General features: G+C 35.6%; 1 protein-coding gene across 9 annotated transcripts in view; it reads right to left on the bottom strand.

The window, feature by feature from the left end:
• The window catches only part of ptprfb (protein tyrosine phosphatase receptor type Fb), a 224462-nt gene that overhangs the window by 105107 nt on the left and 92953 nt on the right, over nucleotides 1-26402 (bottom strand). For all 9 annotated transcript variants that reach the window (XM_073848873.1, XM_073848876.1, XM_073848878.1 and 6 more), the window contains exons 3-4: nucleotides 4787-4932; nucleotides 2824-2965 (exon numbers count right to left, since the gene is read on the bottom strand). In XM_073848873.1, coding sequence (XP_073704974.1) covers nucleotides 2824-2965; nucleotides 4787-4932 — 288 coding nt within the window. The remainder of the gene's footprint in view (nucleotides 1-2823; nucleotides 2966-4786; nucleotides 4933-26402) is intronic.

Genomic DNA, 26402 nt, shown 5'->3' with positions numbered 1-26402 from the left:
CTTTTGTCTTGCAAACTCATTTAAATGCATATAATCATATTACTTCTTATTTACATGTAATGCAGGCATTCCAAAACTTTTTTGTCATCTAAACCTTATTTACCAAATGTGACCCTGGACCACAAAACCAGTCTTAAGTCGCTGGGGTATATTTGTAGCAATAGCCAAAAATACATTGTATGGGTCAAAATTTTTGATTTTTGTTTTATGCCAAAAATCATTAAGAAATTAAGTAAAGTTCATGTTCCATGAAGATTTTTTGTAAAATTCCTACTGTAAATATATCAAAATGTAATTTTTTATTTGTAATATGCATTGTTAAGAACCTAATTTGGACAACTTTAAAGGTGATTTTCTCAGTATTTTTTATTTTTTTGCATCCTCAGATTTCTGATTTCAAATAGATGTATCTCGGCCAAATATTGTCCTATCATAACAAACCATACATCAATAGAAAGCTTATTTATTGAGCTTTCATATGATGTATAAATCTCAGTTTTGTCAAATTTAACCTTATGACTGGTTTTGTGGTCCAGGGTCACAAATATACTTTAGGTATATACTTTATTTTAAAGTACCCCAGAGATTTTAAAACAAATATTTCAATAATTAAGTATCACATTTGCATGTTCACATCTTTTTTAGTTAGTGTTTTATTTTATTGTTATTTTAAAACAAAGAAATACCATTGAAAGGACTTAGTTTTAAAATGATTTATTTTAAGTTTAATGTTTTATGGTTTAATTAATTGTTAGCTTTTTATTAAACTCACAAACCCCTTGCAGTTCCTTCACAAACCCTAGTTTGGGAAAACTTGATGTAATATAACGTTTAATGCACTTTATGTTGTAAATCACAATGAGTGGAACATATTTTCTTACTCTCTGCATTATTTTCATCATTTACACAAAATAATCCTATTTACGTAAATGTGATAAACAAGTTAAATCAAAAGTAATCCAAAAGTAGTCTGATTATATTACCTAAAATGTGTAGTGTAACAGATTACATTACTGACTACAATTTTCATCATGTAATCTGCAATCAGTAACGGATTTCAAATTGTAAGTAATTTACCCAGCTCTGTCGACGCTATACAAATGCGTATGACCATTGCGCTTGCGTCTTTTGTAGCATCTCGCATGGGAGTGGTGCATTTAAGATTAAGTGTCAAGTAAAAAGAATTTCAACTTTTACACGCAGCGCCGTTCGGTTCCAAAACAGTGGACCAATCCAAAGTGTTACGAGCCTTTGTTTACAGCAGAGCTGATGAGAAACGGTTTACAGTAACAGGTTAAAATAATCGTTCAGTAATCGTAATCGAGGTAAAACGTTAAATTAATTGAGATTTTGATTTTAGGCCATATCTTCCAGTCCCACACAACAACAAAACAAAAGAAGAAAACAAAAAACTCTATACTACTTAAGGTTGCTTTTAACTTTCTTTTACACAGTTCTCTGAAATACTATTCTAATTGGTCAATCATGCGATAACTGCTTTTCCACATAAATGCTTACTTCTCTTGTATCACTTTACATATTGTTCTCTCAATTTAATGTTAAATGTAAATCTAATTGTGTTTATGCTTGCCATAATGACTGGCTGACTGTATAATGTGAAACACACCTTGGTACTGAATGATTATCATATTCATACACCATCTCTTAGTCTTTTTCAAGAAAACTGTGATATGAAAGGTGCCAAATGGCCAAAGAAACACTGTACCTATTGGATTTAAAGCAGTGTAAGCACCACCACTCTGCCCTAGTTGAACAGTGATCAAAATGAATGTGTTATATTTCAGGTTAATATAATTTCTATGAGCTTAAGATGAGGTGATTGCATTTCTGGCAGAGATTCCCAAGACCCTCTGAATGTGCCGCAGAGGACATCCTTTAGTAAGTCATTAGAGAACATCATTATCATTCAACTTCTCCTTTGTGCTGGTCTTTCAGCATCGCTGTAGGACACAAATGATGCATTGCTTGCTATGAACAATGAGCTATAAATAGAGTTCATTCTGTCCTGTAGGATCCTGTGGGCGTCCAGCTTATCCACTTCACTGTGGAAAGCAGCTAAAAGAGCCAAACTGCCTGCCTTCAATATGGCACCTCTCTCTTCCTCTTCCTCTCTGAACTGGGCCAGAGGACTCAACATTCATCAGATGATTTCTTCATTCGATGCTTCTAATTTCAACTAAACGGCCTTTGTCTGCTTATACACGGAGGTGAAAGATAAGATTAAAGGGGATTGCGCTGGGGGCACGAGTGTAATACCAAACACATGGTGCTGGGGTGGGTCGGCCGATATTCGTTTTAACAGTGGGTGAATTTTCGACATTTCATCACATGCTCATGTTCCAGTCTCATGCTTCATTTTTATTTCTCAGCACATGAATGTATTGATGACTTACATGCAATCCAGGGGCAATGGAAATATGGGTCAGGGGGTTATTTTTGAAATGAAGGTTCACAACTTAATACACTATTATATACATGTTCATGACAGAAACCAATCAATGCAGATGTAAAATCAATGTACAACTGCTTTGACTAACAATAAAAACACAATAAAGTGTGTATATGTGCATTTTTTACAATCCACTAGCCATTCCTATGATAAAACACTAAATTTTTAGTTAATTATTAACTGGTAGGTAGTGTTCAAATTCAGCTTGAGTCATTTCACACTCCCAGCCCATCTTCTCCTGTCATTTTCCACTATCCTGTTCTATTAAAGCCAAAAGCTCATGCAAAAAAGCAGGAACTTATGAAATACTGGTCAAATCAAAGGGCCATCAAATACCAACAGGAGCGTCTTACCTTCTAGCACAGTAAGTTTGGCACTGGTGTTGATTTCTCCCACGCTGTTGGTGGCTGTGCACTCGTAGATGGCCTCGTCCCTGTGAGTACGCAGCGGCTGTATGCGGAGAACTGAGCCCGAGCCATCATCAAATTCAATCACCTGAGAAATAAAGACACACTGTCAAATACTTTCTCTCTTCTCGTCTTAAATTTACGACAAACCTTCAGACAGATCGTATGTCTTCAAAGAGCGGTGGGTCTTTAATCACCTCCCTCTGAACTTTCAGCCAAGTACTGTCTTGAGTTATTCTCCTAGAACTGCCACGTCTATCCATGGCGGATATTGTGACAACTGTTGATGGGATAGGCTTTATTTCTTTATGTGTAAAAAAAAAGCTATTTTACAATTTACGCAATTTTTAGCCCTGCCGTGAATACCTGAAATCAGCAAGGTGTGTATGGGGCAAGAACAAGACACTTAAAGAATACTTACAGTAAAGATTATACATTTAGTGTATTTAGACTCTGTGTTCTCCTCCCATTTGCATTGCCTCATTAAGGGTAAAGAACAGGGCTAGGGCAGGTCATTTTTTTCTGGGTTACTGTTTTTATTTCTAAAATAAATGTATAAAATATTTAATAATATATCAAATATATAACATAAATGAAATAAACATTTATTTCTCAATAAATAACACTTTAAAAAATAAATATTAAATTTAAATAAATAACATCCAACAATGATTAATTATTATTATTACTACTTTTGCTCCAAAATGGCTCAATAAATAAATAAATATATCAACAAATAATCATTTAACAATATTTATTCATATCTTTTTTGCTCTGAACTGGGCCAAATGCTTTTTTTGGAAAGTGTCCACATACGTCACATACTTTTTGTTTGTATGTAAGCAGGCAAATAAGCAAGATATAATCAAATGAAATGCAAAATACAAGCTAAATAAAATACAAATGTTTCATCCACAAATAAATAAAAAAAAATATATTTTTTTTTGACTGAGCTGCATTAAAGGAGTAGTTCCCTTCCAGAACAAAAATTAACAGATAATCTACTCACCCTGTTGTGCATGTCTTTCTTTCTTCAAGTCGTAAAGAAGTTGTTTTTTGAGGAAAACATTTCAGAATTTCTTTCCATATAATGGACTTCAATGGTGCCCCCGAGTTTGAACTTCCAAAATGCAGTTTAAATGCAGCTTCAAACGGCTCTAAATGATTCCAGTGAAGAAAGAAGGTTCTTATCTAGCGAAACAATTGGTTATTTTCTAAAAAAAATTACAATTTATATACATTTTACCCTCATATGCTCGTCTTGTCTAGCTCTGCGTGAACTCTTGAGTATTCCGGTTAATGACAGTTAGGGTATGTCTAGAAAAGATGAGTGTTCAAGGTTAAAAAGTATATAAATTGTATTTTTTTTTTTAAGAAAAAAATAACCAATCGTTTCACTAGATAAGACCCTTCTGCCTCGGATGGAATTGTTTAGAGCTCTTTGAAGCTGCATTTAAACTGCATTTTGGAAGTTCAAATTCAGGGGCACCATAGAAGTCTATTTTGGAAATGTTTTCCTCAAAAAACATAATTTCTTTACGATCTTGTGTAAATTTTTGTCCTGGAAGTGAACTACTCCTTTAAAGCAGCCTTGTTTCCTGTTGAAAAATAATGGTGTTCCATACTGACCCCAAACCATCCTGAGGTTATCACACCCTTGGTACATTTATTTCAGATCTCCGTTCAAACCATAACCCAGACAGAACAGGAAAGTGGGCAAAGGTAATAGAGACACAACACAGAGGGTTGTAAGGTGGCTGACGTCAACATAACAGAATATATAAGCGTAAGAAGAAAAACGAGTGTTGCGCAAACGACTGATGATGGGAAGAAGAAAAGCATCATGATGAGGTGGCATGGGAGAGACAGTGACATGCTTAAAAAGAGGCAGGGAAAGACAGTTAGTCACCTCAAAGCGCTGGGAGCTAACTTTCTTTCCTTTCTTCATCCATGTGATCCGAGGCTTGGGCTCACCCGCTGCTTGGCACACAAAGGATGCCACTCCTCCCGAAATCCCCGTCTGGTCCTCTGGAGATTTGATGAAATTTGGCAAGCCTTGAAAAGTGAGGTAGAAAGAAAAAAACAGAGAGACAAAGGGAGCAGCCATTAGTTCCTGAACCATGGTCGTGCAAAACCGTGTTAAACTAGTTATGAACAGGGATCATTTATAAGTTAACACCTGAAGCTGAACCTGAGAGAAGTTTCCACATGTCAGAATGGCACATTCTCTCTATAACAGCTTCTTTTGGGGAATTGACACATTGGAACATTAATAAAAATTACTTGAGATGTCAACTGAGAAATAAATGTCAAATATTTGACAAATGTTGTCAAAATTTTACAAAACAGCTTTAAAAGTCAACAAGGCAGTCACATGCAGCACATTAATACGTGTCAAGACAAAAATATCTCCATTCTGTATTATGTTCTGATGCGCTTCGTCTAGCTCTGTCAATTTAACACATTCATTTAGCACAATTAATTATAAAACAAAGAACATGAAACAAGATTAACTTTAATTATTCACATTTTGTCATGTTACTTTTTTATAATTAAAATCACACTGAAGCCCTATAAAAACATTAACGTGAAAAATATTATTGTCAATATTTTCCCACTGTAATCACCAACTGAAAGTGTTAAGTTGACAGAAAAATACAAAATAGACATTGAATACATTAACTGTCTTTTTATTTTTTGTAAAATATTTTTTAATCACATTATTGTGACAACCTAGACTGACAACCCTAGAAAAGATATACACTACCAGTCGAAAGTTTTTGAACAGTAAGGTCTTTAATGTTGTTTTTTAAAGATAGATGAACTATTTTTACTATTTAAAATAACTGTTTTCAATTTGAATACATTTTAAAATGTAATTTATTCCTGTGATTTCAAAGATGAATTTTTTGCATCATTACTCCAGTGACATGATCATTCAGAAATCATTTTAATATTTTGATTTGCTGCCCAAAAAACATTATTATTTTTATGTTGAAAACAACCAAGTACATTTCTTTTAGGTTTTTTGATGAATAGAAAGTTCAGAAGAACAGCATTTATCTGAAATAAAAATTGTTTGTAACATTATAAATGTCTTTATTATCACGTGTGATTAATTTAAAGCATCCTTGCTAAATAAAAATATAACTTTCTATAATGTAATATAATATATGTAATAAAATGTTACAAAAACTATTTATTTCAGATAAATGCTGATCTTTGCATCTTTCTATTCATCAAAGAATCCTCAAATGATTTATATATTGTTATTAATACTAATAACAACAAACAGCATATTAGAATACTTTCTGAAGGATCACATGACACTGAAGATTTATGATGATGAAAATGCTCCTTTGAAAAAATTACACTTTAAAATATATTCAAAGAGAAAGCAGTTATTTTAAAACAGTAAAAATATTTCACAATATTACTGATTTTGCTGTATTGTGGATCAAATGAATGCAGGTTTGGTGAACAGAAGAGAATTCTTTAAAACCATTAAAAATCTTACAGTTCAAAAACTTTTGACTGGTAGTGTATATTATGCACTTTTTTTTTTAAATAAAGAAATTACATTGTTTTACAGTCCTGGAAAACAGAAAATAAACACTGTTACTATGCCCCAAGAATTTACAAACACTCGCACGTGGACATAAAAGGGTATCAAAACATGTCATTCCAGATTCAAAAGGAGGACCGTTGACAATAGTCAACAGTTCTGGCAAAGGACTTGTGGTTAAACAACATTTGGGGTTGTTTTTAAACAGGCCGGCCGGAGCACGCTGCAATTCATGTTTTTTTTTGGCAGAGCAGCTCACACACCCTGCATCTTTGTCATGCATTTACAATACAAACAACAATGGGGCATGTTTCATCGCTGCTCAAGCTAGGTAGGGCGGTGCAAAGATAAAGCCCCACACATATCGTCTGACTCATTTCAAACACGTATTGGCTTGTTTCGAAGGACATCGATGCCAGATCAAGCAGAGCAAGACCATTTGGCAGAATTGCAGCTACTGCGCAACATTCCGCGGAAATAGTGGGTGATGCGGGTGAAAGGTGAATCTCACGGTAAAGCCAGATATAAACATCATGGCATAGAGATATCATCAAAAAAACACAAGAAACCCTTTGTAGTTGCTCTCACAAGGGTGGGAAATAATCTTCAAGGACAAACAGGCCAGCGTTTGACCTTATAAGACGTGTGCTGGTCTACAAGGATAGATTTTAACATTCTGTGTTTAGAAAGTCCATCAAGCAGTTGGACCTGTTTCCTAAAATCCAAAAGAAACTACATAATGAATAGAATTAATTAAATTAGTGGCATCAAACGATTTATTGTGATTAATCGCATTCAAAATAAAAAAAAAACTTTATTTTGGATGTGATTAATCGCAATTAATCATTTCACAGCACTAAATAAATATTATAATATAATCTAAAAAATGTATATAATAATATAAATTCAGCCAAACAAATTGTATTAATTTTATTGGTAACACTTTACAATAAGGTTTTTTAAAAATGAATACATATTTTTAATCTTTGTTAATGTTAAATTACAATCCCAAGCTGTGTTTGTTAACACAATGCACTGTTAATGCACTGTGAACTAACATGAACAATGAACGACTGTATTATATTAGCTAACATTAACAAAGTTTAATAAGTAGTGCAATAAATGTATTGTTCATTGTTCATTCATGTCAGTTAATATTAACTAAAGTTAACAAATGACACCTTATTGTAAATTGTTGCCATTTTATTTACTAAGTTGATAGCGTATCTTTCTTCTACCTATTAATGTAAATGTATATACCCGAGAAACAAATTTAAATAAAATAAATGGGTTTTTACAATAAATATAGTTTAAAGAGCGAAAAATAAACAGGGAATAATGCCTTAATTATTATTATTAATAATGATAATAATAATAATTATTATTATTATTATTAAGGCTGCAAAACAATTAATCACATTCAAAATAAAAATGTTTTTTTTTTTTGTTTTTTGTTTTTTTAATATGCTTTACAATATAATTTATTCCTGTGATGCAAAGCTAACTTTTCATCAGCTGTTACTCTAGTCTTAAGTGTCACATGATCCTTCAGAAATCATTCTAATATGCTGATTTATCATTAGAATTATCAACGTTGGAAACAGTTGTGCTGCCAAATATTTTTTTGGAACCTGTGATTCTATTTTTTTTAGGATTCTTTAAGGAATAACAAGTTAAAAAGAACAGTTTTTTTTTTCAAAATATGAATCTTTTTCTAACAATGTAAATCTATCCTAATCACTTTTTAATAATTTAACACATCCTTCGTGAATAAAAGTATTAATTTCTTTTTAAAAAAGAAAGAATAAAAATTCACTGACCCCAAACTTTTAGATGGTAGTTTATATTGTTACAAAAGATTTATATTTTAAATAAATGCAGCTCTTTTCAACTTTTTTTTGCTAAAGAGACCTTGAAAAAAAAAATCACAGGTTCCAACAAAATATTAAGCAGCAGAACATTGATGTTTTCAACATTGATAATAAATCAGCATATTAGAATGATTTCTGAAGTATAGTGTAACACTGAATAACTGAAGATGATGCTGAAAATTCAGCTTTAATCAAAGGAATAAATTACATTTTAAAATATATTCACATAGAAAACAGTTATTTTAAATTGAAATAATATTTCACAATATTACAGTTTTTTTTCAGTATTTTTGATCAAATAAATGCAGCATTGATGAGCAAAAGAAACATCTTTAAAACCATTAAAAATCTTACTGATCCTAAACTTTTGAGGAGCAGTGTATATAAATACACACATATATTTTCAAAAATATTTATACTTGTAAATAATTATATTATATAAATATAAATATATTAAATGTAACATATTTTTCCTTAATATATACATGCATGGGTGTATTTATATATACAGTCGTGGCCAAAAGTTTTGAGAATGACACAAATATTAGTTTTCACAAAGTTTGCTGCTCAACTCTTTTTAGATCATTGTTTCAGTTGTTTCTGTGATGTACTGAAATATAATTACAAGCACTTCATACGTTTCAAAGGCTTTTATTGACAATTACATGACATTTATGCAAAGAGTCAGCATTTGCAGTGTTGGCCCTTCTTTTTCAGAACCTCTGCAATTCGACTGGACATGCTCTCGATCAGCTTCTGGGCCAAATCCTGACTGATAGCAACCCATTCTTTCATAATCACTTCTTGGAGTTTGTCAGAATTAGTGGGTTTTTGTTTGTCCACCCGCCTCTTGAGGATTGACCACAAGTTCTCAATGGGATTAAGATCTGGGGTGTTTCCAGGCCATGGACCCAAAATTTCAACGTTTTGGTCCCCGATCACTTTTGCCTCATGGCACGGTGCTCCATCGTGCTGGAAAATGCATTGTTCTTCACCAAACTGTTGTTGGATTGTTGGAAGAAGTTGCTGTTGGAGGGTGTTTTGGTACCATTCTTTATTCATGGCTGTGTTTTTGGGCAAAATTGTGAGTGAGCCCACTCCCTTGGATGAGAAGCAACCCCACACATGAATGGTCTCAGGATGCTTTACTGTTGGCATGACACAGGACTGATGGTAGCGCTCACCTTTTCTTCTCCGGACAAGCCTTTTTCCAGATGCCCCAAACAATCGGAAAGAGGCTTCATCGGAGAATATGCAAAGAAGGACTATGCAATTCATCTGATCACTCTTCATAACATTCTGGAGTATATGCAAATTGCCATTATAAAAACTTAAGCAGCAACTTCTCCAATTTCCAATATTTATGTAATTCTCAAAACTTTTGGCCACGACTGTACATAATAAATATACACAGTACACACATATATAGTATGTAAACAAACTTTTATTTTGAAAGCGATTAATCATTTTGCAGCTATATTATTTATTATTATTTATTTTTTAGAAAATATGAATTTAAGACATTTGCATTTAGATTTGTTTAAGAAAAAAAAATGTGTTAAAAAAGTTGCATCACCCAGTAAATAAGTAAATAACTTATTTAAATAAGTAAATATTAAATGCTACACTAGATCAGAAACCCAATCTTATTGAATCAAGCAGAAAATGGACTGCCATCAGTAAATATTTCACCTCCATTAAATATAAAATACACAAACTGGACCCTGAACAGCACCTTTAACCTGTTCTCAGTTGATCAGCCGCATGATTTCTGATAATCTCATTCATAAGGGGGACACAAAATCCATTATCGCAGTGAAACATCTCCAGTGAACCACGGGACATGTTGGAATAGATCACAGTGTCCTAGCGGGCGGTCCACGGTGGGAATCTAATCCTCTCTTAGTCAAGGGAGAGATAAATTACAGCAGTGTGGAGACTACATGCGGTAGTACATATGATTCTCTTGGAGGGAACAAGCCGAGGGAATACGGTGCCACCGCAACCGTGTCCTTCCTCCTTTATACTTGGGGATCAGAGGGGTAGTGCTGAAGAAAACAAAATCAATATCTAGTTAACATAACACAGCGCCTACGGGTAGGGCGGCGAAGTACTGACTAGCAGACAGGGGGTGTTTGTTAAATCATCAGTACGGTGTGCCGGCCGGCTCGGGCTGCCCTTGCTCTAGGACATAACCCCCACTGGAGCTTTATCTGAGAAGAAGACGCCCACAACTGTGAGCCTGTTTGTGTGTATGCACCTGCATGTGTATCCATTGTAAAACCTAAGCCAATGTGTACCACACCAGCACCCCTATGACCCACAGGAGTATTGGCTGGCCTGACATTTAAATGACATTTACGTGCCGGTTCCTCTAGAGACCCGTTTGATTGGCACCGCAGTGCAATGCATACCCTCATAAAAGCCTTTCTGGCCGCTTTTATCTCCGTTATACCCACACAAGAGAGTGGAAAGGTAGTTTTGAAAGCTTACGGCTTCTTATAGCCGCCATCGTGGTTAGCTGCTGGGAGTTTAATGGGTAAAACCCCAACAAGATTCTCCAGTTACCTTGCTGGGAGTTTCCCAAAACATGGATACTTGGGTGTGCGTGTGATTTAAAGCCTGAGATTAGCGTCAGTGTGACATTCAAGAGAGCTTTAACATCTGTCATGACAATTCTATTAGATGTACTCAGCGTGTGGGGGGGGGGGTTTCCCCCATTGTTTACGAGCAAGGATCAGCGGGCATTAACCCATCTGGGCACATGTTTCGAATTAAAATGCATATAAACTTTAAAAGAGTTTAGGGAGATGAGATGCATGAATGAACCACACAGATCCTGGGGAAGACAGATAATAAGAGTGTAGGCAGACAACTGGTTTGATCAATACTTTTTATTGATATTCAAACTATTTCAACTTTGGCTCTACCAATGTATGGTCTTTAAGAACAGCACTCCACTAACTTTTGTATGTTTTGTTTGGATAATTAATTACACATATCCTGAAACAATGAGGAAAAAACATCTGAAACCATTTAGACTGCTCAAGAGCTAAAATATAATTATATTATTATATATTACTAATTTCAATAGACTTTTTTCAACAAAAATGCATTATTTATTAGAGATAGCTGTTCGTGAGTCCCTTGTTTGTCCTGAACCATTAAACCGCTCTTCAGAAAAATTCTTTGGTTTTTCAGCATTTTTGTGTATTTGAACCCTTTCCAAGGACTCATATGCAACTATTATAAAAGATTCAAATGCTCCACTGATGCTCCAAATGGGAAAAACAAAGCATTAAAAGCCAGGGGTGTAAACTTTTGAACATTTTCCTTATTTTGCTTAAATGTCTTTTTTTTTTTTCATTTAGTAATGCCCTTCAGAAGCTACAGAAGATACGAACATGTTTCCCAGAAGACAAAATGAGTTAAATTTACCCTAATCTTTAAATTCCAAAAGTTTTCACCCCCGGCTCTTAATGCATCGTGTTTCCTTTTGAAGCATCAGTGAGCGTTTGAATCTACTGTTATAGCTGCAAATGAGTCCCTCAGTTTTCCTCAGTGTGAAAAGATAGATCTCAAAATCATGGACAAACCATTCAGAATAAACGAGGGACTCATAAACAGCTATCACTAAAACAAACAAACAAAAACACAGCAGATCATTCAGGTAACACCACAGTATTAAGAATCAAGTGTATGTAAACTTTTGAACGGGGACATTTTTAAAAATTCAACTACTATTTTCTCTTGTCGACTATATTTAAACATCTTTTATGTGAAATATCTTATGCATTTTGTATGATCCTCTTATTTTAGTAAAATAAATACATTTTGCAGATTCTGCAATGTTTATGCAAACTTTTGTTTTAAACTGTATATAGACAGCATATTAAAAGCTCAAAAAGCATAAACACCAAATTAGTTACATTTATTGTTTATCATGCACTGTGATTAAGATGGCAGTCAAGAGGACCTTTCCATTGGCCAGTGACTTTATCTTCTAGGTGCTCTTGAAACATTTGTAAAGCTCTCAAAGTCTCAAAGCCAACAGATTGGCGTAGTGCAGTTGTGCCCTCAACATGTTTGTGAATTGACAGAGGAGAGGTTCAGGGCTTAGGGTTACTTGATACTCAAAGAGACTCTGTTGAGAGCACAGGTCATAGGAGGAGATGAGAGGGACCGGGCCCTGACCTCCCAGGTGGCTGCACTGTCGTCCCAGTCCTTTTGTATTAACCAACTCAATAAATCCACAGGCGCCAGAACAGGTGGCCTTGGACACCTGTTGACATTTATTTCCTACAGACTAGAGTCATGCTTTAGACAGTGGCATGTGGCCAGCGTAAGAAGAGACAGACATTTGGGACACAAATTCCTGACATGATGAAAGAACTTTACTTTTACTTGCGAACACGTTTTATTTGCGTCTTGTTACGGCCATTTACAAAATGGGTAATTTAAGGGCTATCCCTTGAGGAAACTTGTGTTGCAAAATGCATCAGAATTTTAAGGGAATGTTTTAAGCATTTATACGGCTTTTAAGAAAAAAGGCTTTAGAGTGGAGATGACAAATGGACACCCAGCAATTAGCAGCATTCCCGCTCCGCAAAAACACCCGATCCGGATTGAGTACGAGGATCAATACGCAAAGCAGGGAGCCAACCATTCATTCTCATTAATAATAGATTAGCAAGTTATCATTTTCACTCGTGCACTGAGCGGAAATGTGTCCGATGCTATCAGCTGCGGTTGTTTTACTGAAACTTGTCCATTAACTGGGTTTTAGACCTTTTACAGGATTTTGCTTTCAATTAACTCTACATCAAGCCAGTCATTTTGCTCTATCGGTTCAATATCTCCAGTTTCCTTCATTAACATGCACAATTCCCTCGCTAAATCCCATGCTCTGGCATCTGCGGCAAACTCAAAGGCGACGGGTCTGCTTTCAGGCAAAGTGACAAATGGCTGTGAAAGTTGTCTGAAATGAAACTTATCAACAATTTGCTTTTGCAGGACTTGAGAGAGTGAGAAACGCAGAATTCAATGGGCCAAAGAACGGAGATAAACAAATGATCGGATAAGTGGGGAACACAAAAAAAAAAGAAAGAAGGAGAAACAATTCCCAGTGGGAATTTGTTCTCTAAGTGATCACGGTGTTAGGCTGCTGTTGAGTGCGCCACTTTCTAACGTTATTAAATTATTTAGGAGAATGTGCGGAACACAAATTCCAAGCGCAATTATGCATTTCCCTCTGTGAGGAGCATTAAAGTAATGGCTTTCCTCCTAAGACACTGCTGGAGAATTATCTTAAAGGAATAGTTCAGCTAAAAATGAAAATTCATTTTACTCATGTCGCTCCAAACCTTCTTCTGTGGAAAACGAAAGATGAAGAATATACTGGATGCTCAAGTAAATGAGAACTGAGGCTGTCAAGTTTCACAATGCTAAGAAAAAACATTACAAAAGTACTCTACAAAATAGTCACATAGTTCAAGTCTTCTGAAGTTATACAAATTTTTATGAGAGAGACAATCTTGATATTCATTCATGAGAATTCATGAAACTGGTAGCTTTGTCGTAAATTAATCATTCTTTTTGAATCAGATCTTTAAATCTATTAAAATTATCCAGTTGTGGATTCAGACTGATACAATTCTCTTGTCAATAATTCGCTCACATAACTTAACAGCTCGCTTGAGGGGACGAATTTCAATGAATAATTGAACCAAGGAGTACTGGAAATAGATCACTTTCAAAGACAAAATGTCTAGTAATTGATGCTAAAAGCACAGTTGAATGGAAATCTGGCAACATTTTACTATGTTAGTTGTTGCATGTATCACAGTTTAGAAAGAAATGTGCTAATAGTTTATTGCTAGGGATGTAACAGTATCAAAATCTCAGGATACGATAATATTGTGATATGAAGTCTACAGTATGACATTTATTGCGATATTTATAAAAAAAATATACATTTTAAAATTAAATTATTATATCTAATACACGTTGAGGGTTCAAAATAAAGAACTCCAGCCTGTGTTCTTAACTAGAAAAACTTAAGTCAGAAAAAAGTCAGTAAATTGACTTGTACCTGAACTTTAAAGTGGGCCTCAACCCTTTTTTGAGTTGTGATAGACTGTCTCAGTCTAAATGACATTTATACTGATGTTTTAGAAGCCAAACAACTTAGAATATAATAATAATAATAATAACAATTTTATATTATTGTTATTCATATGACAGTAATACCTATATATCGAAAAAATTGTAATGTAAAATAAATGAAAATGAATATTTCATAGGTATATTATTTCTGCTTTACACTACAGCAGAGAAATTACAATACTTCTTTCTAAAGTTTGTACACTTGAAAGAGATGTTTTAAATTTGGATTGCAGTAACGTTTTAACCCATTTAAACCAGTAGCTGTCAGCAATTCATACTGCACTTTAAAGTTTTAATTTTGACTGAAATGGCAGTAGAGATTTTATTTTGAAGGAAAAACAAAAATGTGTCTCACTACACATCTAGTAAAATTCTGTAATCATCTGCCGCAAAAATAAAGCTTAACTGGCGGTTGTTGCACTCCCAAACATGTTAAACTCACATCACATGAAATAAATGAGTTAATGTTAGAGTTTTATGTTAGAATATTTTTAAAATGTACACTTTTTGCCTGGAAGACATGTATCGTTTCATATCTTCAATCGTTTTGCTATCGCGTTTTTATAATATCATTACATCCCTGTTTATTGCACTTTTGAAAATAACGTCCAACCTATAAAAAACCCTATATTAAACCTAACTGACAACCATGAGAAAAATGCATTTGCTAATGCAATCGTGCCATTTTAGCATGTTTCTACAAGATTTTGAGCTCTTTTGTCATGAATCATGTCTCACAGGACTTGACTTGAGAATTCCGCATCACAAGTGCCACGCTATACCAGGTGAACTATCTAACACAAGTTTAATAAGCCATACATTTGGAGCTGGTTATATGCTGCAAACATCAAAATGTATTAGTTTACAATATAATAAAATAGTTTTTAAGTCATGGCTTATATTATGCAAAGAACCATGTGAAAATAACTTCAGTGAAGTCTTTATGTACATTTTCTGTCTACAGAAATGTAGGTAGAGAGACATTTTTCCAGTGAGCCTACTTGTATATTTTAATCTGTTAATCAAGTTATCGTATGACTCTGAAAATGGCACATAGACATCAAGTCATACAGACTACTTTTATTGTGCTTTTTGTGATGTTGAATTCATTATAATTCCACAGAAAAGAGTGACCAGCACATAATTCATAATGTCCACTTTTGTGTTCCACAGAAGAAAGAAAAAAATGTCAAAACTGACAGAAATGAAGATTAAATAAAGTTCTTACACTGCCTGGGTGGAGAATACACATGTAGCCACTGAGGGAAAAAAAAAATAATTTACTAAAAGAATTAGCTCAATGTTCCCTCATGCGTCTATGACAAGTTGATGAAAAAAGGGCTTCCTGGTAATAGAGGTAAGATGTATCATATGACCAGGCGGTTTAGGGGAGGTTTAGCATTACTTCAGCCTTTAAACCGGTGCCCATCCTGAAGTCTTCAAAGCCGTGACTCATTATCTGTCTTTCCCACTGTCGACATGATATTGGATCAAAGACGGAGACGGGCAATCATGAGGGAATATCGTTACTACCTCATTACTCGGCCCTCATGATAGAACAATAGAGTTATTCTGCCTTGCAGAGAAAACCTTCCTGTTTAGACAGAGCCATCAATATTAAAACACACACCGGCGCTAGATGCGAGTACATTCCAGTTGGCTTCTCATAGTGCTATTGTTATGAGGAGCACAGAACATCGAATGTATGCACACAATAGCCCAGTCCCTCACCACTGGCGAAGGGACAAGAGAAATGCTTGCATGAGAACACAGATAAGTGAGCATAACGGTTGGTTTGCAGGTGGCACCAGGCTGAGAAGTGTACTAGACAGAAGGTACAGAAAGTTCTGGGTGACTCTGAACGCTTAGGGCAGCCAGGCAATATGAAAGATTAAGGAGCCATGAAATATCACCATATTGGAATTATTTTGAAAGGTTAACCCAAAGTGATCGCCCGAGACCGTTCCAGAGAGCCTCAGGAGTCTGCGCACCACAGGTACAGCGTTACCAAAGGCCGCAATTGTGACAAATATAAACCGCCGTAAATCTGGCTGCTTTATTTGCCATGACCTGCACGTAATCCATGTTAACCCAGCGTTTTCCTCAGAGGACTCATCTAGTGGATAACGAGTTGTTGGAGAAATATTTTAGCTTCAGCTACAGTGGAAGTGAGTAATTGGAATTCTGCCTGAAGTTTACTTTGATTTTTCTAACAAGCTTTAAAACTCACGCCTTTTTTTTTATTTACCAAAAAAAGTGGGCCATGACTGAAAGTCTATTTTATCTTACTAAAATATTTATTTTACATAGTCCATGTGACATCAACTTTAATTTTACTAAGCAAAGAAAACAAAAATTACGACTTTATTTAACAGGGTTCGTACAGATACTGTAAAATGAAATTATAGGACTTCTCAAGCACTACTTTTTTGATTTTCAAAGACTTCAATCAGAGATCTTACCTATCAAACAATGTCTTCTCTTTCAAATTAAAACCACAGTTAATTTTATTAAGAGATTTCTACAAGTCTGGAGCATTTAAACTTTCACACCATGTGTCAGGAGAAAATTTAATTACAGTCCCTTTGGAATCTAAACACAAATGAGCCTGGACTTGACTGGGTTGTTCATTTAAATGAATTCACCAGACCTACAACTACAAAACACTCCATGGGAATAACACACGCACACAAAAATATTTAATTTAAGAAGTAATATTTCGGGTTATTAAAATATTAATGTTAATTTTATTAAGAGATTTGTATTTGTGCATACTTTTTTCTTTTTTTTTTTCTTTTTATATCTGTACTGCCTTAATGGTTTGATGTTTTCTACCATTTAATAAAACAAAATCTTGATTTGTGCACCGAAGTCTCGATCTAAATCAAATGATTTGCGAACCTGCTCCGAAGTTACAATCTGAATCAAATGATTCACATATATGCAAAATTCCAATCTAAATCAAATGATTCGTAAACTCCCTCCGAAGTCCCGATCTAGATCAAATGATTCCTTGAACTTTGAATGTTCTAATGTTTTAATGTTCTTCAAAATGGTTCTTTTAGGAACTGTTCACTGAAAGGCCGATTTTTCGCATGATCGGCTAGGATCGGTGACCGGCCGGTCAATCTCTTGTCTTGCCGATTCCTAGCCGATCCTTTTATTGCCAGCGGCACATGCAATGACGTCACACGCACACACTCACAGTCGCGTGTAAACATGTCGTTGGTGTGGAAGTTCTTTTCTGTGAGTGAAGATGATACCAAGATCGCAGTTTGTAACATTTATAAGGCCAAAATACAACGTGGGGGGAACACGCGAGCGCTTGTTTAGCTTGGCTGGACATGTGGTAGATCGCGCCCCCCGCTCTGCATATTTTGCAAGTCTCTCTTAGTCAACACACCTGATTCAGATAACCAGCTCGATAGAAGTGAGCTCCGTGAATCAACTGTGTTCCAAACATGATCCCTGCAGTGTTCATTTGCACAGCAGCAAACTTCCTTGACTATTACGCCGGAATGGAAGTGTAGTTCCTAATCTTATCAGCCTAGAAACTCGCAGCTTTGCATTTCCACCGGTCTTAGTACATGATATAACTACAGAAGAGTCAAGTTTTAAATACAACTAATATGGAAACTCGTTGGTCATTTTTGAACGCGATGCTACTGGTCTAATAGGATTCAATGATCTATGCTAAGCTATGCTAAAAATGATATCGCCAGAACAGGAGAACGGCTGAATGGATTTCAAAACGGTAAAACCTAACTTACTAACTCGGGGGGAGTTGGAGAATGAGCCTATTTCCAAAAAAAGTGGAGTGTTCCTTTAAATGACTAATGCTTTGTTCATTATTACATTCAACAACAGAACACCTCAATTGCTCAATTAGAGTCTTCCTCTGCACCCGAGTCGACACAATGGCGGTCATATTCGGACTGTTTCAGCTCAGTGAGGGTGGGGCTAAGGTAAAACGCTCATGTCAATCAACTGTGTTTCGTCACGACAAGAAGCTGAGAATTATCTGATTTTAAAAAGGGGACATTACTTTTAAAGATTAAAAAATACCACTGGGTGGATTTTTATCATTGTAGGGTGGTTGTGTACACAAACTACCAACACACATTAATGTGCAAACAACATGTAAAAGTTAGTTTTGCACCCGATGACCCCTTTAAACATTTTCCATTGCTGTCTATGCAGGGTCAGAAAGCTCTCGGATTTCATCAAAAATATTTTAACTTGTGTTTCAAAGATGAACAAAGGTCCTACGGGTTTGGAACAACATGAGAGTAAGTAATTAATTACAGAATTTTCATTTTTGAGTAAACTATCCCTTTAAAAAGCCACTAATACTAGCCAATAACCAAGATTTTAAGCATCCATTGTTCTTACCAAGTCAAGAATATTTCATATTTTAGCACCACATGTTCAAGCAACACAGTCCTACCACTGTATATTAAATGAGTGTGCACATGTACTGATTTTGAAAGTCTTTTTCATCTTCATGCATAAACAGCTCCGGGAGAGCTCAGAGGAGGGAGGCTGTGCGCTGTTAAAGCTGTTAGTTAAAGGGCAGCCGTCACCTTGGCACAGCCTGTGCCACTGACTGGCGGGTGGGCAGAGAAAAGCTTAAGTGCCCCCCGGGGGATGGACGCGAAACAGCGATGTAGGATTGGAGAGCAGATCAGTGGCTAGATGCTTGATCAATGGGGACCTGTTATGGATTACGTCATCCATCACAGTCAAAGCCCCTCCGACCCACACTAACCAAATTAATGCAGCTTCCCAAGATAAAGGCCCCCTTCAAACCAACCCATTCACTGCTTACAGATCTTTACCTACGCCTTTTCTACAAGTCTGGAGCATTTAAACTTTCACACCATGTGTCAGGAGAAAATTTAATTACAGTCCCTTTGGAATCTAAACACAAATGAGCCTGGACTTGACTGGGTCGTTCATTTAAATGAATTCACCATAGCAGACCTACAACTACAAAACACTCCATGGGAATAACACACGCATACAAAAATATTTAATTTAAGAAGTAATATTTCGGGTTATTAAAATATTAATGCGTGCTTATAGCTTAGTCAATCCCAAATATAAGTAGCAACAGCATCTAACCTGTAAATAGTCTGGCCAAGGTTACCCAAACAGATAACCTAATATAAATGCTCTTCAAGTTTTGGGAAGCAGCCTCCCACAACGATGCGAAAAAAAAAAATTGCGTCACTCAAGGGAGATACAAAATATTCTACTCCAGGCACCATGAACTGAACATGTGGTGCATATTTCTGTTAGAATGTTCCAACAGAGCTGTTTAGAAGAGCAACTCACGAAATGCAGAAGAGGATCAACACGAAATGCGGTTCATATTGCCAGGCTGCCCAATCCTGGAGGCCTGTGCAAGCCAAGTGTGTGGGTCACATTGTACAAGAACAAAGAACATTAGTCATTGACAATTATGGGGTCAGTACAAAGGGGACAGAAAAAGAAGGTTATGATGGGAGTCAGTGGAGGATGAGGAGAAGCCAGCTTTAATGCAGATGAGAAGCAGGGGACGTGAATTCCCCACAACAAAATGTCATAAGCTCTCAGACGCAAGTCTGTACTAATGTGATTAGCTGCTCATGTCTGTGATTACATAAAAACGCTTTATGGATATTAACAAGCCCAAGTGCCCCCACAACCCTCATCTCAGATGCTGTACAGAGGCTCTTGGAGAAGATTCTTGACAATGCAGTAGCTTTACAATGCAGCAACTTCTTGAAAATTTACACTGTGCATGTGCATTTACAGATTAGATTCTGTACTATTTTGTCTAAATAAATAATAAAATGACACATTAAAAACTAAAATCAATCATTTTAAATGCTGTAAGTGAATTAAGGCACCAAAATTAATAATAGTATAATGCATAATGAATAGTATAATGCTGAGATCGGCTAAACATTACACTTAAAAGTGTTATTAAATTAGTGTTGAAGTACTAATAAATTGTAAATATTAAATTCCAGTCAGTCTAAGCTGTCTAAATGTTTTGAAAAAAGAAATTGCTTACTCACACAAAACAACCTATTCTTTTCTGCATTTCTCCTTTGCTCTCTCTTTTTTTTTTTTTTTTGGCTAGGTAACAAACTGATCTTTTTTCTTTATTCTCGTCTATAATCCTTAAATAAAATGTCTAATAAATTTACATATAAATGTAAAAACAAGTAAAATAATAAATATATAATAAAATATCCAAATATAAAAAAACTATCAAAATATGTGATAGTCATAAGTAGCACTGGTATATTTGTAGCAATAGCCAAAAATACATTGTATGGATCAAAATTATAGATTTTCTTTTTATGGCAAAAATCATTAGGATATTAAATAAAGATGAAGTTCCATGAAGATATATATTTTTTTAAATTTCCTACCATTAATATATGAAAACTTAATTTTTGATTAGTAATATGCATTGCAGAACTTCACTTGGACAACTAACAGCAATTTTCTCAATATTTAGATTTTTTTCGCACCCACAGATTCTACATTTTCAAATATTTGTATATCAGCCAAATATGATCCTATCCTAACAAACCATAAATCAATGAAAAGCTTATTTAAAAATCTCAATTTAAAAAAATTGTGGTCCAGGGTCACATATCCTAAATAAAAAAAAATAAAAAAAGATACATTTTGCCAATAACTGTTATGGTATTTTGTGCATCTCTTAATGTTGTAAAGTTTATTCATTTATTCAAAAAAATGATTTAAATAAAAATTTCTCACAATTTATTAATTTTGAGGTTTAAATTTGATTGTATCACATCGAAATGCACCGTTGATCATGTGATGCATGCTGGTCCTGCAGGCTTTAATCTTGCCTTGACGATGAGGTCGTTCTCACAGAAGCGATATTATAAGTCGTAAGTGGGTTGGGAGGATGACATCCTCACACGTATGATGGTACAAATAGCTTTTATGGCTGCCCTTCAGTCAAGGACACTGGATGATCTTGTCATCAGATGACAGCGCTGTATCCTGGCCACAGCTGAGAGTTTGGGGACCTGCCTCCGGCCCTGCGATTGACCGGCGTAATTAAGCTATTAATCTTACATCATTAACCTCCGCTGACCAGTCTTTTAATTCATTGCTGTGATATTGCCATTCCGCCTTATGCAAACCTGCTGCTCTCTCCGTTTCTCCATTTCGCCAACTCTCCTCTGGTGTCTGTCATTGAAGGATCACAGCTGGGGACTAACAAAATTACCTTGCAAGTGCCACTCGATTGAGGATACGGTTACTTTTAATTAAAAAGAATCAATTTCTATTCCTGTCAATTTCACTCAGTGACCATATGGACACTTGAAAACACAATCCAATTTGCCGCCGACCACCCAGTCGGCCCTGCCCAGCCCGCCGGGAAAACAATAGCTCGCTTAATTGATTTATAGAGGTGGTTTTCTACATTGTGCTCCAAGATAAAATGTAAAGGGTACTCATTTGCAAGCATTTTACAATATCTAAGTGCTCCTCTAACAGTAGGCCAGATGTGTGGGTTGTCATTTAAACACAGACAGGATTGTAGCAAATGTAAAGTATTAGCTTGACTAGGAGAAAACTTAAAGCTTTTCCTTTGACTTTCAGATGGGATTTTAAAGCACCTTGAGTTTTCGCTCAAAGAACTGAATTATCACAAACACTTCTTGCCATTAGAGAGCAGGGAGTGATAGGACGGAAAGAGGATCGATATATGGACAGACGGCTGCAAACTGCCTCTTGCAACATATAGAGACAAATAGCGTCAGAAAAATTCCACTGCAAATGAAAAAAAAAAAGATAGTTTGACAAGTTCAGCTAAATCAGATAAATGCAACAAGACCTTGAAGAAACCTTGTACTAGCAAAATTTTCAGCAGCATCCTTTGGAAACGCTGTATGAAGGTGTGTATGTCCGGTAAGCCATTAAACAACATTAAAAGTAGGCCTGGAGTTTCAGTGTGTGCGACTAAAAGTCTAAAAGTTGTGATGAACTGCCAACAGAACTACATTTTTCAACAGCGTGACCGTAGGCTGTTTTAAACAAAATAGCTTTTCAAGCAACAAGCTTCCAAACACCGCCAAAAAAAACACAACTTGTTTTGTAACACTGTATTGCATGCACAAGTTTACAGTCGAGAGATTCACAGTAATGCTCAAACATGCTCACACTGTAAAAAATGACTGTGAATTTAACGGTAAAAAACTGTAAAAATGCTACGGTAAAAACCTGTGATATGGTTAACGGTAAGTTCCCCTTCTATATACGGTGAAAAACTGTGTTGGACATTGCATGTAATTTTACGGCAGTATACCGTTTTTTTGAAGTGAAAAAGAACGTAAAATTTACAGTGAATAACCGTAAACTGACATTCCCAGAATTCCCTGTGTTTCATTTTTTTAATTTGATGTTTTCTGTGGAAATAACTTTTTCTTCTTAGATTTTTCTTGGCAGTTTTGTACATTAGGGTTATATGTTACATATAATGCTGTTAAATTAATGTTTTTTGCATTAAATCAGTTTTATGTGTGTTACCATGATGGTGTTTAGTGTTTGTGTGAATGACACGGTGCACCTTCTATATATATTATTATTTAAAGCCTCCTTGTGATGGGGTTTGGTTGATCATGTGATGTTGTCATCACCACCTGCTTTTGGTGGTTATCAGTGTATTGCAAAGTTACAAAACAGATTTCAGTACTTCAAAAGGTTGGTAAATCACCATTATATCAGTTAAAAAAAATCTGAAATTACGGTATTTACCTGTATATTTAAGTGAAAAACGTAAAATGTAAAACATTGCTTCCGTATTTTTTACAGAAAAACTCTGGTAACCACAGCTGCCAGGGTTTTCCCGTAAATTTTACGGCTTTTTTTTTACAGTGCACTTACTTTGTCTACGCTCTCTCAAAAGAAGCATTCATTTTAGTGTATAGTTTTGTTCAAGTGGTTAATTTAAATGAACCGGTTTACAAAACGATGCACAATTCATTTCAGTCACTACACTGATCCCTCTGTAGCAATTTATGTGTTCTTTCTGTACTGGTATAAAATAATTTTCCTTTGTAGTTGTGCCATTTCAGAGTCTGCTGCTAGCTAGCTAGCTAGCTAGCTAGGTAGGTAGGTAGGTAGGTAGGTAGGTAGATAGGTAGATAGATAGATAGATAGATAGATAGATAGATAGATAGATAGATAGATAGATAGATAGATAGATAGATAGATAGATAGATAGATAGATAGATAGATAGATAGATAGATAGATAGAGATACTTTGAATTTCAGCTTATTTCTTGACAAAACTTAGCAACTCCACTTTATCATTTTAGACAGTTACTAATTAGTTTACTTCTTTCAGCTGAGAGAAAGCCCACTTCTTAAAGACCAAAATGACTGTGAAAAGACTGTTATATAAACCCTAGACACCACGTCTGGAGGCAGTTATGAAGAAGATCCCAATCAAGCAATCTGGGTGGCTTTAAATCACACAAATGAGACGTAACCACCTAAACAAGACTCGAGGAACAGCCCTCAGTCTCCTCGCAGGAGCTCCTGTGCAATCTGAGTAATCTTGACTTCTTTGAGCATTCGGAATAAGAAAGTGCCTTAATTTTTCATCCGTCTGATTTAGGTAGGATCTGTTACCATGGTGATCAACGTTCGCAACGCCCCACCCTGTAGTTCTGGCTCCACTGCCCTATAATTCAGAGCGTTGCAAAGCCAGTTCTTTCATGTTTAGCAACTCAACCCTCTCTGATTACAGACAACAACACAAAAAAGACCATTCGCGGTAGTCAATATTTAACCTCCCCTCTATTTTTAAAGTTTTATTTGTTTGAACCATCTTTACAAAGTATTTATACTAAAGAAACATCACCCAGCAGAATCACACCAGGATTTAGGTGTCTGAAACCTTAAGTATACTCAAATCTAGAGCAAAGCTCCTGGAGACTCGTTCTCAAACCATCAACAGCACCTACAGCAGCTGGTCTACAGCAGAATGTGATGACACTAATGTGGGGTGCTGTGTTAATGCGCTAGACATGAACATGCAAAACACTCAACAAAAGACACAAAAAGCATGATAGGAATAAGCAAAAAAGGTGTAAAGCTTGTGACAGCAGCGTGACAACAGTGTGACAATGACTGTTTTTATTCAGGTTAGGCGAGAATTTTCCATGAAAGTGTTTGTAACCTGTTTTAGATTGGGATGCACTGATATTTACATTCAAAGTGATAATTATTTTCATGTTACTGGCAGTAACCGATAAACAGTCCATATAAACATTTGACAATTTTAGTCTAAATAAATCTAAAAATCAAACACTAAAATCATTTTGATTGTTTGCTTTAAATATTTAAATCTGTAGTAAACTTTTTTAAGCAATAGTCGACTATTAGTTGCACATTTATTAATAAACCATATAAATCATAATAATGAGCCTTAGCCTAATAAGCGCTCAAGCGCAAGCAAAAAAGCCTCCCATTGACAGATAAACAGCAAGGAGACTGCATTAACATTTTAATCATTTATTGATAAACTAGTGCTTTCTTTGTTTTCGGCTTAAGAGATGAAGTTGGCAAAAATGCATGTTTCATATGGATTACATAATCTGAGAATATTTGCTTTGCATTTGAATTCATTTAAAAGTAGACATTTCACTCTCTCTATATATTTTTTCATGTCTGTAAAGCAAGTATACACAGAGTTTCAAAGTTTTACACTCAAGTTCACAGAGACTGAGATGGCAGAAAGCGCATCCTGTTTCCTTTAACTATTTTATTAAAAAAGCACAACGTATCGTTGTTATTGTGAGTGCACAGCTTTTTTTTCTGCGACTAATAAAATTTTGGTCGACCAAGCCTCTTCTTGTTGACTGACACTAAATTGACTATTAGGTGGTAGCCCTAGTATTTAGAATATAAAAAAGTCAAAAGTTCTTTATGGAACCATTTAGACAAAAAAGGTTCTTCTATTGCATTGTGAAGCACCTTTATTTTTAAGAGTGTAGGGACAGTAATTAGACAGGAAATAAAGTGACAGGAATTAGGAAAGGGCCGCAAGCCAGGACTCGAACTCGGGACACCCAAGGCACAATGGCACTATACATTGGCACACTGCCCACGAGGCTATCTGCGCTGACTGTTTTTAATTTCTATTCTATTTATGTCGATCTATTTTTTTGTTTGTTTGTTTAAAAAAATCTTATATATGGTGTTAGACTAACTGCTACTTGTCACAGCTTACTGTACATAGCTACTGTACATAGCTGTCAATTTGTTGGTTTAATTGCTTCTAAAGTCGCATTGGATAAATGTGTCTGCTAAGTGATGTAAATTTAATTGACAATATTCCATCAAATGTTTCATTTGTTAAAGAAAGACTGATTTGATGTTTCAGATTGGAAACACTTGAAATACTAAAGTGATTCTTTACATTTTTTGAAATCTAGTCAGAGTTACTTTGCATCAGAGATCGTTTTGAAAAGTCTTCATCGTGAAAGCAAAGGCAAGATTTTCAATCACAAAGGCTTTGCGACTTTGAAAGTGGCAAAAGGAGTCAAGAGAAGAAGCTTCAAGGTTACTCTTATGCTAGCGCCACCCCTGAACGGCTGAAAGATTTAAAGGTTAAACGAAGCAAGCGAAAAAGAAAGACAGCGAGCTAGCCCATGCGAGAGAGAGAGGCCTAATGGAATTACAACAGCCTTGTGACAGCGGTGCAGACGGGTCACATGGCGAATTAAATGGCTCTCTGACCCATGCCAGAACTGAGCCTTGACCCCCGCTCGACCCGTGGCACCCACAACATTGCCATGTCACTCACGGTGCATCTCAGTGATCCACGCGCTCATTCACAAGGACAATAAAGCAAAGTGGCCCACGAGAACTGCTTTCTG

Source organism: Garra rufa, chromosome 10, assembly GCF_049309525.1.
Source record: "Garra rufa chromosome 10, GarRuf1.0, whole genome shotgun sequence".
Lineage (NCBI taxonomy): Eukaryota > Metazoa > Chordata > Actinopteri > Cypriniformes > Cyprinidae > Garra > Garra rufa.
Note: the sequence above shows the minus strand (reverse complement) of the source record. Positions and strands in the feature narration are given on the sequence as shown.